The 21,481-nt window shown below is 27.6% G+C and overlaps 1 protein-coding gene across 1 annotated transcript in view; it reads left to right on the forward strand.

Moving 5' to 3' along the window:
• The window catches only part of LOC136990304 (zinc finger CCHC domain-containing protein 2), a 55,341-nt gene extending 35,096 nt beyond the window's left edge, over window positions 1-20,245 (forward strand). The window contains exons 9-12 of the mRNA XM_067288691.1: window positions 6,215-6,303; window positions 7,305-7,531; window positions 11,417-12,532; window positions 18,390-20,245. Coding sequence (XP_067144792.1) covers window positions 6,215-6,303; window positions 7,305-7,531; window positions 11,417-12,532; window positions 18,390-18,445 — 1,488 coding nt within the window. The 3' untranslated portion in view covers window positions 18,446-20,245. The remainder of the gene's footprint in view (window positions 1-6,214; window positions 6,304-7,304; window positions 7,532-11,416; window positions 12,533-18,389) is intronic.
• Window positions 20,246-21,481: the final 1,236 nt, after the last annotated feature.

Consider the following 21,481-nt stretch of genomic DNA (forward strand, 5'->3'; position numbering starts at 1 on the left):
CTAAATGACAGTACCTGATACAGTGTCAACTACAGATACAGTCACCCTAATATTCTTACTATGTCTTTAAAAAGCCATTATTAAACTGATTCCTATTTACAGAACTAGTTCACAGAACACTCTGGAGTATATATCCAGAGTGTTCTATGGTGTAAAAAATTGGTGTAAAAAAATAAAGTTTATTAAATGTTACTTGTTAATTTTATCTGTATACTTTTGTAAATATAAGAAAAAGTTTACATTTGGACTTTCAGAGTAGTTAGTTTATTCATTATGCATAATGAATAAACTAACTAATAGTAATACCAGGTTGTTTAATAAGTTTTGTCGTTCAATAAGAGATGGCGCTATTAGGTTTGTCGTTTTATTACTCTAAAAATAGTACTACTTTTTTATAAACACGTGTGAAGTTTCATGTAGATCTGTCAACTCATTTCTATATTTGCAGCTGTTCAAAGTTGACGTGTCAGTGTATTTTTTTACAATGGAAAAAATTGAATATCGTGCAGTGATAAAATTCTTATTTTTGGAAGGTGTAGCACCAAAACAAATTCATGAACGATTGGTAAAAGTGTATAAGGACTCTTCACCATCAATTAGAACAGTAGAAAGATGGGTTGCTGAATTTAAACGTGGCCGTACAAGTCTCGAAGACGATCCACATGAAGGACGTCCAAAAAGTGCATCAACACCAGAAATCGTAGCAAAAATACAACATATGGTTTTGGAAGATCGTCGATTAACTGAGAGAGATTTAGTAGAAGCCCTAGGGATCTCATTAGGCAGTGTGAGCAATATTTTGGCTGATGTTTTGGGATACAGAAAGCTGTGTGCACAATGGGTGCCGCATTTGCTAACTATGGAACAAAAACACATTCGAATGCAACTTTCTCAGCAACATTTGGAGCGTTTTAGAAAAAATAAAAAGGATTTTGTGCGTTGTTTCATTACTATGGATGAGACTTGGGTCTACCATCATGATCCTGAATCAAAACAAGGGGCTAAGGAGTGGTGTGAACCCGGTACTTCAGCTCCGAAGCGAGTTAGGGTCCAGAAATCGGCCAAGAAGGTGTTAGCATCAGTTTTTTGGGATGCAAAAAGAATTTTGTTCATGGATTATCTCCAAACTGGTAAAACAATAAACTCAGACTATTATTGTAACCTTTTGGACCAGCTGGATGTAAAAATTCGTGAGAAAAGACCTGGTTTACAGAAGAAAAAAATCATTTTTCATTAAGATAACGTACCCTCTCATACAGCTCAAAAAACCATCGCGAAAATCAGTGATTTAAAATACGAATTGTTGCAACATCCTCCCTATTCGCCAGATTTAGCTCCCTCTGACTTCTGGCTGTTCTCACATCTCAAAAAATTCATGCGTGGGAAACGATTTTCATCGAACGAAGAGGTAATAGCAGCCGTGGAAGCGTATTTCGACAGTCTTCCGGATTCTCACTTCAGGGATGGAATCCATAAATTAGAAGATCACTGGAACAAGTGTATTGAAGTTCAGGGAAATTATATTGAATAATAAAATGTATTTCAAACCATAAAATTGTGTTTTTTTTATCGAACGACAAAACTTATTGAACAACCTGGTATGTATAATAATCTTGCATATTATTATTAATTTGTTGCCAAATCCAGTATAACAAGTTTGGAAAAGTTGGAAAAAAACTGTGTAATAAAACAGTATAAACAAACTATTTCAAAAAAAAATAATAGACCTTTTATTTAATTTTCTTTTCATTTTAATCAATTGATCTATGTTGCTTTTTAATAGCAACATTGAAAAGCTTATTCATAAACATTTTTTTTTTTTAAATCCTAATTTGATTTATTATAAAATGAGCTTTTTATATTATTATAATATAAAACCTCTTATAATTCAAATTTTTATACTGTAAATGTAAAAAAAAAACTTTAAACTTTATTAATGCTATATTTCATTATTTAATGAATTATGAAATAATTTAAAAAAACACCTTGAAGTTTTAATAAATTCAAAATTCCAAAGCATTTCTACTTCTAAAAAAAATTTAATAAGTTCAAATTACTTTTCAAGTATTAGTACAAATCAAATGATATTTTCTAATAAAAGATGGAAAAATACTTTTTTACACAATATAATTTAATAATTAAATGATTAAATCAGTTTGTTGACTAGAGGAAATTCTTCTAAGTGAATTTGCATTTTATTTATGTATTTAAAAAATTTATATCTTGTTTTCTTGAAAGTGAGATACTTATAGACCGGCCTAAACATCAAATTTCCAGCAGAACACCTAAGTTCAAAATTTGAACGCTTTCAGCCATTCCTTAATTGGCCTTCATCAGGAAAAGTCAAACAAAAATAACTGATTTTTAAAAAAATTTAAAAATTATGTGTACAGTGCGGCAACATTCTATAAATAGAACAGTTATTTTTGTTTGACTTTTCCTGATGAAGGTCGATTAACGAGTGGCCGAAAATGTTCAAATGTTGAATTTGGTGTTTTGCTGGAAATTTGACATTTAGATGAGAGTCTATATATACAGGGTTCCTACGCACCTGGAAAGTCAGGGAAAATCAGGGAAAGTCAGGGATTTTCACTAGTTTCGGAAAAAGTCATGGAAAGTCAGGGAATTTGTCGAAAATTGTCAAAAAGTCAGGGAATTTGTCGAAAACTGTCAAAAAGTCAGGGAATTTGTCTCCTTAACTGCCTTGTTGATTTCGTTTGCTGAATATGGCTGACTAAGCGTAGCCATCTGCAGGCGGCAAGAAGTAATGCTGCAATCTTTAATAAGAAAATATACCAGAATCCGTTTTGAATCTGAAATGGCTCTTTTCACCGTTCTGAAGCCATATAATTTTACAGTTGTGGATTAATAACAGGATAAACTACTATTATGTAATAGTGTTTAATTTTTAATTTTAATAATTCAGCGATTATAAAAAGATGAAATTGTTAGTTAGAATAAAAAATAACTAATTAAAAATTAGTTTACAAACTTTTAAAACTTGAAATCGTAATTTATTAGATTGTTCACTTCAAAATAGCTAAATAGATCAGTAAAAATCCGTGATTTAATTGTTTTTCACGTTTAAAACATTACTATACAACATAAAAAATTATAAATAGCTACCCGACATTTACAGTAAAATGCTGGCGCCGACTAGTAGTTTTTTACATTTGTTGTTACAACTTTCCTTGAAAAGAACTGTACTGCAAGCGTATTTTTTCCCCTCTTCCGTTAATTTCCGCAACTTCGATACATAGTTTAATAATTAGTTTAACAGAAATGATGTTGGGTAAAAAATATCCACTGATTTTGGCAAATTTAGGCATCATACTTGTAATAGATATACTGTTGTTATCATTTTGAAAATCAACTAGGTAATCCAATAGTTTAACCAATGTTAACTCGCTTATAATTAATTAAATTACTAAAAAATTAAAATAAATTTGATTATCTTTTGTGCGAAACAACAACAAAACAATTTTTATAGTTATGTTGCAAAAGAAAAAATTTGTAGTTATGATTCTATGTGCTGAACTTCTATATTTTATTAACATATAATTGTAATTTCGTTTGATGTTTATTTCTGTACACTCAAACCTGTTTTTGTGCGGTATATGACAATTTCAATCAAATTGGAACATAATTGACTTCTGCAAAATTTTTTAAAACTCTATTGGATGTTTTCTATGACATCAAGTTTTTTTCATTCTTTATTCAGTAAAATTTTTTTCTCTTACCTTTTCTTCGGTTTCCTGGTATTTTAATAGCATAAAAATCACAAATATTGTGTTAAATGTAGGCTGCGGGTGTGAAATTGCAGGCCTTGTTAAATGAAAGAATAACACTTCCTGCAGCTATATTTATCAAATAAAAGTATTTTTTAACGATTACTTTTAACTTTTTATATAGTTTTTCTGTAAAACCACTTTTTGGGAGGGTGTTTATTTTGCGGGAATTATTTCCCGGCAAATTTTTTTAATGTTAAATTCGTATTGAAGTGGAAATAATTAATATAAAAAATAAACTTCTTAGAGGATTTTCCCCCCATTAGGGATTGCAGAAAAAGGCTCAAGGAGTTAAAAAAGCAATTCCTAGTTATTTCGTACGATTTTGAGTTATTTTCTACGTGAGACTTTTTTCATGAAGTCCCTATTCACCGCATAAAAAATATACTTTTTAATTGTGTTGCGAAAACTATTTTTTATAGCTACTCGTGAAGTTTCCTGTGATTTTTTTTTTATGCGGTCCCTATCCACCGCACAAAAACAGGTTTGAGTGTATTTATTTTATTTTATTTAAATTCTATACATTTTAAGAATCCTAATTTTCGTAATACTATGACGTCATAGGAATACAAGTCTCACTAAAATAGAAAAATGTAAAAAAATTAAATTATTAGATGAAAAAAAAGGAACGAGTAAAAAATTTTTTTATAGAAACTTGAGAAATAGTCAAGAAAGTGCAGCTCTCAAGATCGATCATTTAGATTGGAGTTGAATTTTCCATTGTTTGAAAAGACAATGAATACTTCTGTGAACTCGGATTCTCTGATTGATGTAAGTAAATCGGAGAATCCATTATATCCCCATCATAAAGCTGGGTAATGGTTCGAAACCAATCTAGGGAACGATCGAGGGCTATCTTTTCTTTCCACAAATTAACAGTTGCCTTTCAAAAAGAGGACTTTTCTAACTCAGGAAAAACACGAGTGATATATGTTAGTGCTAGACATCAAACAGAAATCAAATGAACTTTTTTTTCTGGATCATTCACTGAACATTGCTCTGGATTCCACTACTGCCACTATGAACTTAAGTCGAGAAACGAAGACAACTTTAGCTATATTGTAAGCATATTTTTACAATAAACGAGTTAAATGGTAAAGAGGTGTCTTCGTCCGTCTGTACCATGTTTCCCACATACTTATTAGTCCCTGGACTTTCCTGACGTTGGGAGAATTAACTTTATCCCCTTTATTTTCCCAAAGGAAAAGAGTCATCATATCTCACAAGCGAAACGCAAAGTTTCAAATCTTATGTTCTAATTGACGTTTGGAATTATGTTAAACCTGAGGAAGGCTATTTAAGATTGCTGAAAACATTAGTTTATTTATTAAAATTTGCTATAAAAGTGAGAAAGATGGTTTGTGATATGATTTGCAATAATTATAAGATTTGTAATTAAGGGTTAAAATAGATAAATTTTGTCTGCATTCTTAAGAAAATTTTATGCAAAGACAAAATTTAATGCGAAATTAAATAATAAATAAAAATTATTAAAAATAATTATTAAAATTCTGGCCTTTACACTGAAACCAAAATCAAAATGGCGGTAATGAAACATTTTTTTTCTTTTAATGAGTTGCCAATTCAGCTAATTTTTTGCTAGATTTAGTGGATTTGTTAGAGAAGCTATAGTAAAAACTTACATCTATCCCTCTTTATATACAATCTATTTTTACGCCATTTTGAAATAATGTGGTTGACAAAAGAAAACTATTTCTTTTTTTACATGATCGATTTTTTTGAGGGAAAAAATGCTTTATTTGAAAATTTTTAAATTTAACTTTTTGTTAAAATTATGTTGCTGTTTAGAAAAAGTTACTCTTTTTGTTGAAAGATTTTAAAATTATGTGTTTCTAAGTCAAGAGTTCATTTTAAGTACAGTACAGTACTATTTGTATATCAAAGAATACTGTTTGTTGATTTTATGCTATCTTGTATTTACTAGATTTACATACAAATAATATTGATAAATGATGATAAAATAAAATGCTCATGTTTCATTTTTAAATTGCTTATTTTTTCATTACATTGAAGTTGTGGATTCTATCATACATTTTTCTACAGGATGTATGCATACTGTATTCTTTTAATGTGGCAGTCTTTGAAACATACAACTAGGCAAAAAGAGGGATAGATATACTCGATGTTCTCAGTAAATAAAATGCTGTTTTATTATGTCGATATTCCACACCGTAAGAAATGTGAGGGTCAGGGAATTTGGACAAAGTTGGTCAGGGAAAGTCAGGGAATTCAAAACAAAAATTTGAGTAGGAACCCTGTATATATCATTCCAGTTTACTGTTGTGGTTTTTGTAAGTGAGATACTTTAATATAATTTAATAATTTATTCATATTAATATTGTTTTACTTGTTATAAATATTTTTTTATAATTTTATTCATTTATGAAAATATTTTCTTTTTTAAGAATCTAGAAAATAGAGATGATGATGATTTAACAAGATTAGGCTTGAATCATCATTCTGTTGAAGTTCTAAGAAAATTGTTTGATTTCAAGTAAGTAAATTTAGAAAAAGTTTTTATTATTATATTTATAGGTTTCATAAAATTTCAGAAATAGTGTGTTTAATATGATATATATACTTCTAATTTTTATATTTTCAAAAGATTTCAGTTTAGAAATTCTGTAGTTAAGTAATGATAATATATTTAGAATTAAATATTTTTCCAAAATCAAAGATGTGTAATTATTTTTAAAATTTGTAAAAATACAATAGCTGACTCTTTAAAAAAATAATAATGTTAAAAACAGGAACACTGAAGATTAAATTTGACCTTTCTTGGTAGACTGCTTTACTGTTTTAAAAAATGTCCTGTTATCTTCTTACTATCTAGCTACAATGAGAACAATAATTCAAAACCTTTTTGTAATTTTTACACTATAAGATGCATCCAATTGGCAAAAATACACAGTAATGAATAATTTTATCTGTATATAACTTATATGCTTACAACATACATTGAGACTGGTTGAAAGTAAGATGAGAGCTTCTATAACTCAAGAAGATACTATAAGAAAACAAAATCCTGTATCTACATTGTTTCTTTAATCATAAAAGATCTATTAAGATGTAATGGGATGCAAATTAGATTCTATAAATGCATACATGTTTTTATACAGTTTATTATTTCTAACATTATTTATTTTGACAATGTAATTTAAAAAGGTTTATAAATTATATTCTCAGACTAATCATATTATATGAAACACTTCATATAATTTTTTAAATTATATGAAGTGTTTCCACAAACACAAACCCTTAAATATCTTAATGTATGAATAAATGGACTTATACCATTTTCAAAAATGGCTCATTTATTCATATGGAAATATAGAATTTTGGAACTTATCCCTTATTTCCAATATAAATGTTATTCTCAATTAACATGATTTTGATACATGAAACTAATCTACTATAACATCAAGAGTTATGTGTATATTGGAAATACGCTATAAACGAGCATAATAATAATAATAGTTTTTTCTTTTTTTCCAGGTGTAGCATTTCATCGAATGGATTAACAAAACATTTACCTAACAAGATATGTAATAGTAACAGTAATAAGGTGCTTTTACATCAACATTCATCTGTGGCAACAGATAATTACCCACAAATTAATAGTGAGAGTTCTTCAAGTTCAGAGTATTCTAGTCCACCACCTAGTCCTCCAAATTCCTGCCATATCCATTATTCAAGTTCTGATGACAATTTATACGAAAGAGGTAAAATAAAAATTTTCAAAAATTCTTAGTAGGCTTTCATTTTATTCATTTTCCATATTTAATTTTGATACTTAATATTTTATTATTTATTTCTGATTATTAACATACATACTGCTATAGTCATTGGTGATCTGCAGTATATATTTCGGGACATTCCAGTTTTCAATGCTGACTCGGCGCTGATCTCAACTTGTGTCATTCGTTTTTTCAACGTTGAAGTGGCTCTGTTGTCAATGCTGACTCAACACACTCAGCACTCAACAGATATGTTGACTGCTACTTTCCAATGAATTGTGGGTAATTGGTGAGACCTTTGAAAGAAATCTGTCTTGCTGAGAATAGAATTATGGGAACTAAGCACTTCATACTCAAGTTGGACCACTGGCTGTTTTGCTTAACAACTAGGGTAACGATAGATTGGTACTCTGGCCGGGAAAGGATTAAAAATTGGAATGTCCCAATTGTGATTTGCATATACTATGCTGACTAATTACACAATCAGTTTAATGTAACAATACAAATTATTACAATTGTACTATCCAAAAATTTTCTAATTCAGCAAGAACATTCATCAAATTTTTAATTTAAACTTAATTAATTTTTAAACTTTAACTGCATAAACTAGGACTTTTCAAAAAGAACAAAAATTGAACAAAGGTTTTTTAGGTTTGGCAAATTTGTTTTTAAAATTTACCTGTGGAGGCTGGCAGAGAAGTAATCTGTGGTCAAACCAAAGCTCTTTCAGTATGATATGAAACATAGTTTATTGTATTTTTATTTAATCTTTGTAGAAATAAGTTGACTTATTGGGGGTTTTCTGATTTTTTCCAAGCTAAGTAGATTGATGGTAACCAATAGAATTCATTTTTAAATATCATTTCATAGATACCAGTTATACAAAAGTTTTATTTCCATTTTAGCAGTTTTTTGCATTATATATGCTAGTGCGAATTATATGCTACTGAAAGAAATTACAATACTTGTTATGCTTCAGTTTTTTAATTTTTTTTTAATTGATGAAAACTTTGTTAAAAAGTGTGATTTTTAATTTGTCTTCATTGTTACTTATTAATATTTTTTATAGTAATTAATTTTAGAAGGAAATTTTTTATTGCAATGAAATGTCATAAAGACTTGTATAAGATGATTTTTTCACTGTAGATAAATTATAAAGGCATGTATTTTATTAATCATTATTTATTTCATTATTTAAGATATATTAGTCTGAAGATTTGAAATATTGTTTTTGTATAATTGTTGTTTTTATTAGTATAGAAAACTTATATTTTATGTAGAGATTACACATGTAATCTGAAAGATATTTAAAAAATTACAGACCATACACTAGTATACTTGTTCTGCTACTAAATTATACCATTAATTATACAGTGTCATACTGTAAAGTATAAGAAGTGAATGCAATAGAAGTGATTATTATGTAATATTATCACTTTGTAGCTATACTAAACATCTAGATTAGGGGTGTTCAATCCAAATAGTGGGCCAGATTGAAGACTAAGTTTGATTTTATGGGCCAAAATAGAAAAAAAGCAAAAGTTTTCCATCCTTTTTTTGTATCTTATAATTGAAATAGAAGAAAATTAAATTATAATTAAAATTGTTGTGGAATGTAAATATTAGTGAGACACTTATTGACTGTGTTTTTTTTTTTTTAATTGTTATCAGATGAAGTATTCAGTGTAGTACTACTTAGAGACTCAACTTTAAACATAATAAAATTAGTTAGGTTATTTATTAAAAATGAGAACATTATAAGTTCATGTGCAAAAGCAAGAAAATTAATATAATATTATAATACTATTGAATAGTATTATTAATAATAGTAATATTATTGAATATTAATATTACAATAGTAATATTATTGCTTTGTTGATTTTATTAGCTGAATATGGCTGACCAAGTGTAGCCATCTGCAGGCAGCAAGAAATAATGCTGCAACCTTTATTATGAATATACTAGAATCCAAAACATTTTTAGTATTAGAGGACATCACTAGATGTACAAATCTGTCTTTTATAAAATTTTTGTGTTTTCCTTATGTGCTTTTCTTGTCTGATTTCATCAAAAGCATCTTCCAAAAACACTGAAAATTTTTCTGAGGCACATAGTACCTTTCACAATGACATATAATGAAGTAATTTTCAATTTTATGCATGGAATAAGTCTTACTTATTGTTCTATTATATTGTAAGAATATATTTTAAAATCTTTCAAAATCAGAACTTTAATTCACATCAAATTGTTTATTTTTTAAGAATTTTGTTTTAATGTCTTGACAGTTAATACAAACATTTATTTTTACTGATAGTTGCAGGTCAGTTTTAAAACTAACATTAATTGTTTATGTGTAGAATTATTATAAAATGCAACATTGAGGAGAAAATCGCAAAACTCCGGGGATCAAAGAGTCTTTAATATAATATACTGCCAGATCAATAAGCATTTTTAAATTTTAAACATTTTGAGATTTTAAAAATGCTTTATCATGAATTTGAGAGAATCTGCAATCCTTTTGATATGTAACATCAATTAAATTTTTCCAAAATATTTTAATCCTTTCTGAATCCCCATGCAATTATCATTCACACTCTCAATTCAAGGTAAGGTGTTAATGAATTGATATTAAAAAAAATGAGAACAAAGTGTGAAAATTGATAAATAATACTAATAAATTACAAATATTTATCATTTTTTTATTTTAATTTTTATTGCCTAACAAAACATAATTTCCAATTTCTTTCCAGTTTATTAAAATTTTATAAAATTTATTAAGGTATAAATTTAATCATTTTTCACATTTTTAATTTTTTATATTGTGTAGTAATGTTTTAAACAGTTACCTGACATTTACAATAAAAGATATAAAATCCTTGTGCCTACTTGTGGTCTGCTCTGCATGAGCATTTTACACCTGTTGTTATGATTTTCTCTCTCTCTCTCTTCACTGATTTCGGCAAATTTAGGCTTAAAAACCTGTAGTAATACTGTAATATGTTATAATTTTGAATATCAACTAGGTAACCCAATAGATTTTTTCATAGGAAAAAAACACTTTATTTGAAAATTTTTAAATTTAACTTTTTGTTAAAATTATGATGCTTTTTTAAAAAAAGTTGCAATTTTTTCTTGAAAGATTGGTTTTAAAATTACATGTTTATAAGTCAAGAAAATTGATTTTTATGTACTGTGCTTAAAAGAAAGATTTTTTAAAACACAGTACAGTACTGTTTGTATATCAGAGAATACTTGTTTGTTGATTTTATGCTACCTTGTGTTTACCAGATTTACATACAAATAATAATGATAAATGATGATAAAATAAAAAAGCTCATGTTTTGTTTGTAAATTGCTTATTTTTTCGTTACATTGAAGTTGTGGATCCTATCAAACATTTTTCTACAGGATGTATGTACTGTACTTTTTGGCACAGTCTTTAGAACATATCAATTGTGCAAAAAGAGGGATAGATGTACTCAATGTTAACAGTAAGTAAAGTGCTGTTTTATTATGTCGATATTCCATACTGTAAGAAATGTGAGGATCAGGGAATTTGGATAGAGTTGGTCAGAGAAAGTCATGGAATTCAAAACAAAAATTTGAGTAGGAACCCTGTAAATAAGAGATTTTTCTAGTGACTAGTGGATTGAATATAGTTTTTTGGGTTGTATGTTAGACAGATCTTATTTAGATGCTAATTTTTTATTCTTTGCATTGTGTAAATTAAATGCTTGTAGGATATAACTTGACTTTAATATGATAATATATTTTAAGATGATAATATGAATTAAGTATATATATATGTATATTTACATTTGTAAATAATTTTAAGTTTTGTTTAATTATTTTTTATCTGAATTATTTCAGGCACATTTATGACTCCTAAAATTTATGACTGTCAGCTTACTAATAATAATCAGAAAGAGACACAGAAAAGTAAAAATTGTCAGAAAAGAATGGAGAATAAAAATATTTCAGGTAAAACTAAAAAGACAACTTCAATATTAAAAGGAAAAGAAGAAAATACTTCAAATCTTGTTGAAGAACAAAAAAATGTTCATATTATTTCAACAAATATGCCTTCTAATCATCAGTTGTCTCGACCAAATACTTTACCTCTCCATTGCCCTTATTTGCCATTAAATGGAGATCAAGATTCTTTTCAGCAAATATCAATTCCTCTTAAAAATACTGATATTCAATCTCATATACCAAGCAATAGATCAGCAACAACTTCAATGAATCATATTGTTAATTCACCAGAAAATGAAATTAAATCTATTTCATCTGTGAATTCAAATACATCATCAGTTAACAGTAATCAAATGAGTCCAAATGGAGTGCATATGCATGAAATAGCAGCAGCTACAAGGTCACAACAAGTGCCTGAGGGTGTTACAACCCAATATACTTCATTTATGTCCCCAATAGTGCATACTAGTCAACAGTTAAATTGTACTACTTCGTCGTCATCATTATCATCATCGTCATCATCATCATCACCACCATCATGTGTTAATAATGTCACTGTAAATTCTATGTGCCCATCACCTTCCATGTCTTCTCTTGTACCTAATACTAATGTTACCAATACAATAACATATGGTTGTATGGGTTACATACCTCAAATATTTCCTCCTCCAATATCATTCCTTCACCCACATACTGCCTCACAACATAATGGATTCATATCACCTACAGTGCCAGCTCCATCTCAAGCTTCTAATTTTATGTATCCTATTCAAAATATTCTACCTGACCTTACATATACTAGTTACCATATGCAAACCCCTGCACCTACTCCCCACCCATCGTCATCACCACCTGCTGGTTTTATTACTTTTCCAGGCAACTGTACTTATGTTCAAGGTACTCTACCTCCAACCAATGCTCATATCAAACCTCTAACTTGCTATAATTGTGGAGGAGTTGGACATAGAGGATGTGATTGTAAAGAAACTCAGGATGATATCATCAAATCTGGTAAGAAAATTATATAAATTAATAAAATTAATAACATAAAATTATATAGTGATTGAATTTTTAACATATAAGTAAGAGATATTTGAAAGTATTAACATTTTTTGATATAAACATGCATTAAGATTGTAATTTCATTTTGATACAGCAGACTCTTGATAATTTGAAGTGGAAGGGGGAAAGAAAATTTTTCAAGTTAACACTTTTGTTACTACCATTGAAAAAGGTGCACTGAATATGCTGATTTGTTTTTTTCATAAACTGTCACTGTTATACACAAATTAAGAATTAAAAAAATTTTGTTTTGAGCAGTCTATGGATTGTGTGTGAAATTGAGACACCAGCATCTGCCCAAGGACAAAACATGATGAAAAAACATTATAATAAAAATGGTCTTGGGAAAGTAAGAAACTAAGCAATAGTATATTCTAGAATGTTTCTTACACTTACAGGTAGCAATAAACGACATCTGAAAATAACTTGTGCACAATTTACCAAAAACATTCATTATCTGCATGACACAAAATCATATCAATCATCAGCAAAAGTGTTAGTGAAATTTTGAGTTATGGAAACTAACATTATTTTAATGAGACTAAATATGATAATACAAACAATATGGTTAGACTTAATACATTATTACATTATAGTTATTACACATTTTTATTACTTAAATACATCGAACATATTTATTAATTTTTAAATATACCAAACTTCCAATTATCCATGCTAATTAGTGCATGGGTGTGCACAGAAAATCGTAAAACACAGGTAATCCAAAACAGCCCTCTAAACTATAAAAAAAAAAAAAACTATTTAGAGGTTTTAAATGAACTACAGTATATATACAGCTCAACTCTATTATAATGTGAGTGTTTCACAGTCCCAAGTTTTATAAGATGAAATGTATATATAGTCAATAAACATCAAATGAAAATTTCTTCTATTTTCAAAAATGTCATGTAGAAATTTAAATTTTACATTTGTGTGTATAAATCTTGCATTTTTTTCTAAATTACTGTATTTTAACTTTAGGATTTTTTTCACATCTGTTTATAATACCAACTTTGCTTACCACAAAATAATATTCCAGGGGTACAATTGTCAATTCTAAGAAACTCACTTCAGTCTTTTAGAATTGACAGTTGAGGGAGGAAAGAAAAGCTGAATGTTGCTTATGATATTTTGTCATTTTATAGTAATATGATGCATGGATAAGCCATGCATAGATAATTGGGAATTCAGTATATGTATATGTATAAAATAACAAAACATTGACACTATCAGTGAAAAAAATCTTTATTGTCAATGATTTGTTGCTTCTTACTCAATAATATTTACTATGCAATCATCTGCTTTGAAAACATCTTGTTTTATGAATGATATTGTTTCTAGAAAGCCCTTTAAAAACTTGATAGCTTTTCTGACTTCCCCACATGTTAGAGGTAGCAGGATATTTGTTCTTGACTGGATTTAATTGTTACTCATCTTCATTATTTGTTTGTTGTGCTTGGTTCTTTTATTTCAGCTTTTAATGTCATCAGATAAGTGTCAGCAGACAGCTAAGTCATTGTCAATGTCAGCAAATCTTTGAATTGCACTTTTTCATCACTCATTGCTGTAATGAAATTGGGCCAGTTTTCTTCAATATAGTTAATGGATTCTAATTTATTTAAAACATTAAAAATTGTTGACTGAAACCTGTCTTTGTAAAGAAATTTGCAATGGTGCTTTGTGGAATTTCATTCCAAGCTATTGAAAATGAATCATGTGAGTTTGGAATGAACCTGCTACATGAAATGAGAATAATTAACAAAGCTTGGAATGGAATTACATTCTGAGCTTTGTTAATTATTCTCATTTCATCCAGCAGGTTCACTCCAAACTCATATGATTCATTGTTAATAACATGCAACATCATTCATACAATAAGCTGTATATATCACAGTTTAAAATTTTGGATAATTCTTTGATCTAAAGGTTGCAGTCTAGAAATTGTTATAGCTTTCAGAGTGGAAATTATTGAATAAGCACTACAATTGTCAATAATAAGAATTTTTCTGTTTTGGCAATTGTGGATGTAACTTTTCAGCCAGATACAAAAAGGCTCTGAAGTCATTTATGCTTTCTTATTTGCAACATATTGTATAGGTAATGTCTTGACATTATGGAAATGTTTCTTTAAAATTTTTTCAATTAATAATGATGGCAGTTTATTACTTGACATGTTCACTCCCAAAAGAAGAGTTACATGTTCTTTGCCTTTTTACTTCTGACAACAATTATCTCTGAATAATTCTTTTGTCTGCATTGAAAGCATCATCCAGGATATATTTTGTAAAATTTTTTGAACTTTTCAATCACTTTTTACAGTTCTCTCACACTTCTGACATTAACCACAAATTTTATTAAAAACTAGTCCATGCTTGTTTTTAAATTTATTCAGCCACCAGATGCTTGCTTTAAATTCAATAACTTTTAACTTTCTTGTTGTTTCAATTGTTCAACTTTTTCTTCAAGAAGATTGTTGACAGAAATGTTTTTATTTCTATACTGTACAAACCACTTCAGCATGTACTTTTCAGCTTCTGGATAGGCTAATCACATTTACATTTTATTTTCTGTTTTATCTGATTTTCTTATTTATTGAAGCTTTCCAAAATCCTCTCCTTGTTTTTCAAATATATGGAAAGAATATTCAAAGAAATGTCAAATTCTTTCCAACTTCTGATTTTTTTTTGTTTTTGTTTTCCTCTACAGTCTTTACAACATAATGTCATAAATTATGTCTCCAACAATGTCATAAAGAATTGATTGAAAGAAATTGAAAGAATCTTTAGTTTTTTCATGCTTGCCATTTCTATCCACTTTAGGATGAAAATAGTCAATCCAAACTAAAACATCTGAGATGTAAAAAATGTTTTACCAAGACAAAAATTATGACAGTTTAGATGACAGTCAAATTGTTTTTTCTTAGGAATTTTTATTTGATACAGGTAAGCCTGGCACTTTGAAACAGTGCCCACAAGATATTTACTTGTATTATTATTTTCTAAATTTCATTTCCAAATGTCAATTGTGCAGTTTTGTACATGTTTTTGTTTGGATATCAATGTTTTGGTTAATGATTATGTTATTATAGTAAAACCTAAGACAATGACATACAGTTCAATCAGGGCTCAGTGATGACCCAACCGATATGCTATTAAAATCATTTCAATATACTTTTAGTAAAATCATTATAAAAAGTTTTAATTTGCATAACTTTGAGCTTTTGTTATTCTGGATAACAATTTGAATAAAAATCATTCATTTCAATGCAATTTTATCCTCATAAGCATAAAATTCAGTGATAAAAGTAAAATAACTGTATGGGAACCCTTCAAGTTTTGAAATACCACTGATATCAAGAGAAACTTAAGTTTAAAATTTGAGCTTTCTAGACCCAATAGTTTTTTCTGTAGGAGTGTCTGCAGTGCTGGATGAAGGAGAAGAAAAAACAATTTTTTTAAAGAGTTTTGCACTTTTCAATTGCTTATATTTAAGCAATCATTTTAAAGAAAAATCTAATTAGTCTCTATCAGCAATGAAAATAATCAACATGCAATTCAAACTTTATGGTGAACTTTTTGTACAGTAAGTATGAATGTTTAGTTCCAAATAAGGAGAAAAAGACAAATCAAAAATTTAATTGGCCAGTAGCAACTCAGTAGGTTGTCAAATCATAGGTATGTTTAATATATTTTTAAATTTTCAAAGATTTAAGAAATGATTTTGAAGTACTAAGATTTGATTGGTAAATTTGCATTTAAAATAAGATTGTTACTTCAGGCATAAAACATCATCAAAATTTTAAATTTTGTTATGCAGAAGCATAATTCTATACGGTATCAATCTTCAACTTTGTAGTAATATTGTCCATCCTTTTGAAAATGCAAAAGAAAATACATAAAATTAAACATAAACATAGTCTCTGGGTTTTAAATTTTAAGTTAGCAAAATAAGATCTCAAAACTACTATGACATATAGAACCACAGAATGCATTGAATCTATGGTAATTAATCAGGATAACAATAAAATTGGATTTAGTGAGAATTTCAAATTAAGAAAGTTCAACTTATCAAGAGTCTATGCTATTACAATTATTATAATCTTTGAATTAATATTCTGTTGATTAGCCATTTCTCTTGAAATCATACTTTAAAAAGCAATGTTATTGTTACTGTTATACCCTATTCATACTGTATATTTTAAGCCAGCTTAAGGTATGAAATATGGACGAACTGACTTAACGTTAAACCGGTTTAACTACCAATAACCGGCTCAGCTTAAATCGCTTTCTCAAAGAAGTTTAAGTTGCTTCAAGCTTTCCCCAAGGTCCGCCACAAGTTCAAAAATAATGGCGGAAGCAGATGTACAAATGTTCGAACAAACCAAGGTCCTAGAACAGGGGTGTCCAAACCGCGGCCCAACGCAAGTTGCAATGCGGCTCAATGAACGTGTAAACAAAACTGACAAGTTTATTTTATTTATTTATTTATTTATTTATTTCAACGGCATCAACCACAAAAAAGAAGTTTCACAAAGCCGTAAAACTTTATATATATAACTGTTGAGATGGCTATTTTTGGGCTACTTTTTAGAAAATTTTGCTACTTTTTTTTTTGCTCTTTAGCTAACTCCGGCCCATAAATCCATGATTTCGTCCAATGTGGCCCAGAGAATCTGAAAAGGTTGGACAGCCCCTGTCCTAGAACCTTGCGAACAAATGATACTCGTCTCTGTTAGCATGTATATGCTGCTTCGGTACAAGAAGTTTAAATAATAATATAAATTTCTGTCAAAAATCCATTCTTATCACAGTTCTATCACTAAAGTGATATAAACATTGAGAGAATCGTGCTGCCAACGACAACGACATCACTGATAATAAATGTTAATAATTCCTAACTAACGTCTTATGCATTTTAAATAAGTTATTTATATTTTAAATTACTAAATATAAATTAATTTATGATGATTTATGAAAAATAAGCAAAAGTTTTGATTTTATTTAAAATGTAATATTGAGTACACCCACTTGAGGGCTAAGCGAATAATTCACTTTAATTACCTAGTGTGAACAAATAGTTAATCTTGTTTTCGATAATGCGACTTAACTTAATTCTTCTTAAATCTTAATCCCGCTTAAAATGTACAGTGTGAATAGGGTATTAGTGTAGAATTTGAAGATGAAAAATGTTATATAAAATTTATAGATAACTAAGAAAAATTAAATAAAATCATCTTTGACTGTTGGTAATTATTTTATAAAAACTTTACAAAAGTTTTTTAAATTTGTTATTTGAACTTTTTCCTTATCATAGGAAAGTTTACTTTATTAAATGAAAAATTACTTATATTTGGTTTAGTTAGATTTTTCATAAAATTGTATATTAAAAAAAACTAAAGTAATTTATGTATATATTCAGGGAAGATACTTGATCATTCATATATAGACATTCCAGTTATTTAATTTAATATACAAATGCTGAGATAAAGAAATATAGTTGGTTGGAATATGGCTTTGAAATGATTGAAGTCCAATGCAATTAATCATACAATTTATCTGTAATATTTAGACAATGAAAAGTTTACTGCTAAAATCAAAATTTTTGTTATCAAGTAGATTTTCGTACTATTCAATTTGTTTGATACATGATTCATAAATAAGTTATTTGCAGTTTAAATTTTCAGTTGTATGTTTAGAATTAGAAAGCTTTAAGAATTTTATAAATTTATTTTAAAAATTTGACATAATCTAATATTAAATTATTGCTTATTTTGAAAAATCTGATCTATTTAAATTTTTTTTTTCAGCTGGACAGTTTCATTTGAATTTTATTCCTGTTTCTAAAGCAGTAGAAATACATTGAAAAAACAAAGAATTCCATAATCTGCAGAAATGATGATATCTATTTCTAGTCAACTTCTACTTAAAGTCAACCATTGCCATTTTAATTTGTTAAAAGTAAACAGATTTTTAAATACTGTTCTGTTTTATGAATATTTCAAAACTGAATTGGATTTGATGGATTATTAGTTTGGTATATTATTGTATGGCTACAAACATTTTTAATCATCTTGTGCACTTTATTACAACGAAATAAATCGAAAGAATCCATCAATTTCATTTCAGCTAGTAAAATTAAACAAAGTTTTGAGAGGTTTCAAAACAAATGGCATTTATTTTTTAGTTACCCGACAACAAGAATGTTTTGTCGATAACTTTTCTAGTTCCAAAATATACAATGCGATATTTGTATTTAAGAAACTCAAAATCTGCTGTTGTAACCAATTTTAGAATTTTACGTATCGGTGATTTTTATGTGATGTCATTTTCATGGAAATTTCTCATTAATAAGATGCGTAATTTTATTCGACGCGTATACAATCATTGAATCTGTTATTTATCTTAAAAACCCATTAACTTCCATAAAAGTTTTCATAACAGTTAATATTATATCAACTCTTTTACTATGCAAATATATATACATATAAATATTAATTGAAAGTTATTTGTGCCCAGATATAAAAGTGCTGATTTCCTACATATTTATTAATATGAATATTTGCACACATGAAATCTATCAGATCAGAATACTATTAATTTTTTGTCAGAGAAATCATATTTTTTTAAAAAGTTGACATCAAACTGCTGCATTAAAAAAATGAAGAAGAATATTTGTTTAAGTATATATGTTTTACAGTTTGAATTATTAATTTAAAAAATTTCTTTAAACGTTTTATCTTGTAAACGTTCCTCATTGAATCAATGTTAGAAAAATAAATGTTTCAATTTTACAATAACTATATGTGTACACATGTCTGTATAAATACTAAGTAAAGATGAGATGTATATGGAATAATATAAATTTCAAATATTGTATTGTTCAGAAAACTTAGTAAGCGAGGATAAAGAAAGAATCGTTTTAAATGTGTAACTAGTCAGAAAAAAAGCAACTAACTTACTGTATTTCCTCTTATTTTTATTTTCTAAATATATATGTATATAATAAATATCAAAGAGAAAAAAGAAATCACACTGAAATGTTTGCTGAAGAATACTTTTATTAAAAGTTACATTGTTGTATGTTGCATAAAATATTGGTGAGTGAACTGTGATAATAAGTAGAACAGTAAGTTAATAATTCAACATATTTCTAAACGTACTTGATAAAAGTTATACTAAATATATGCCTGCAGATTGTCAATAATACTTGGTTATACTATGAACTACAAAAAAAAAAATATTTTTGGACAATTTAAATATTATTTATTATAAAAGAAATACTGTGCATTATATCATTAATGAAAAATGATTTTTGGAAAAATCATAAATGTAAATTATGTATATTTAAGCTGGTGCATTAGAAATTTTTGAATTTAAGTAGCTATGCTGTATACTGTTTCGTTGAGATTATTTTAAAAAAGTCATATCACATATATATATATATGTATAAATATCTGTATGTAAATATAATATAAAACAATGTGTTGTAGCATAAATGAGAAAAGTATTTAATTATTGCTGCAATTTATTTTGGTACTATAATATATAGTATTTACTCAGTGTATATAAAACATCAAATTTGTTGTGGCTTCAACTTTTTAAGTTATATGTACATAAAAAAAAAAAGATCATCCTCAGAAGTCATATTTGTTTGAAAAATTTTATGAATTGAATATATTTCTAGAAAATATTGAAAATTTGAAACTTTGTAATTATTTTATGCATTAATAAATGTATTATGTAATAATAAAAATTAAGTAATAAAAATTTTCAAAAATTAAATTTGGTTTTTTGAATTGAAAAGGAAATTTTTATTAAATGAAAATATTTTATGATCTTAAAATAAAAAAATTTTGAAAATAAACAGACATCTGAATGTAGATTTATAATTAATGCATTAACCCATCAATTTCCATATCAAAACTGAAGGATAGTGAAAAAACTTTCATAACTAATTTGCATATACTTCCCAATGAAACAAGAAAAAAATTTATAACCCTTGGTTTTTTGGAAAATATTTGTATCATGCATCCCATATAACACGAAGTATGTAGACAGTGATAAGAAAATACAAATTATCTCTGAATAAACTTTTATTATTATAAGAAAAGGTTTAAGACTTACATATTACTTGTGGAATTTGTTGTTACATTTTTATGCAAACCTATATTGCATTTTAGAAACATTTTTGGGTGCATTCATAACAATATGCACCATTGTTACAAGCATTATTTTCTTTGTGGTCGGACTGTCGTCAATATTGCAATATCTTCATTATATAACAAATCATCCAGCGATATTTAGATATTTGGCATTTGCCAAAATCTTTTCACCACCTTTCCCACAAGAAGAAAAAAACAGATGTATTGTTTGAACTATTTCTTTATCATGAATTCCTTTTTATTCTTGGCCATGGGTTCAGTGATTACCTTTAGATCTTTAGAATTTATATTGGAAACTGGCTTGCATTTCCACTTGCAAATGTAATATTTGGCTAGGAAAATGAACAAAATTACCTTCAGTTTTCAAATTGATGTCGCCATGCTCTATAATTATCTCATTCAAGGTCAAGTAAAAAAGTAAATGAACCATTATACACACTCACCAAAGAGCAGCTGAGTTCATATATTGCCCAGTGTCACCTGCAAGTAAGTGACAACTAATTTTTAAACTGATATTTTTGTTATATAATTTATTTGTTACTATAATATAAGCTTAATAATCCAAGAATAAGATAAGGTTTTAAAAAATGCAATATCCTTTTGTCATAGTTTTTCACATATATAAATACTGTAAAATACACTCATAAAATTGCAAAACCATTTTAACACGTTGACTGCCACGTGACTTTTTAGGATTCTGTTGTAAAACGCCAACTTAATTTAATTATATTATATTA

The sequence above is a fragment of the Centruroides vittatus genome, unplaced genomic scaffold, assembly GCF_030686945.1.
Source record: "Centruroides vittatus isolate TY-2023 unplaced genomic scaffold, ASM3068694v2 scaffold_899, whole genome shotgun sequence".
Lineage (NCBI taxonomy): Eukaryota > Metazoa > Arthropoda > Arachnida > Scorpiones > Buthidae > Centruroides > Centruroides vittatus.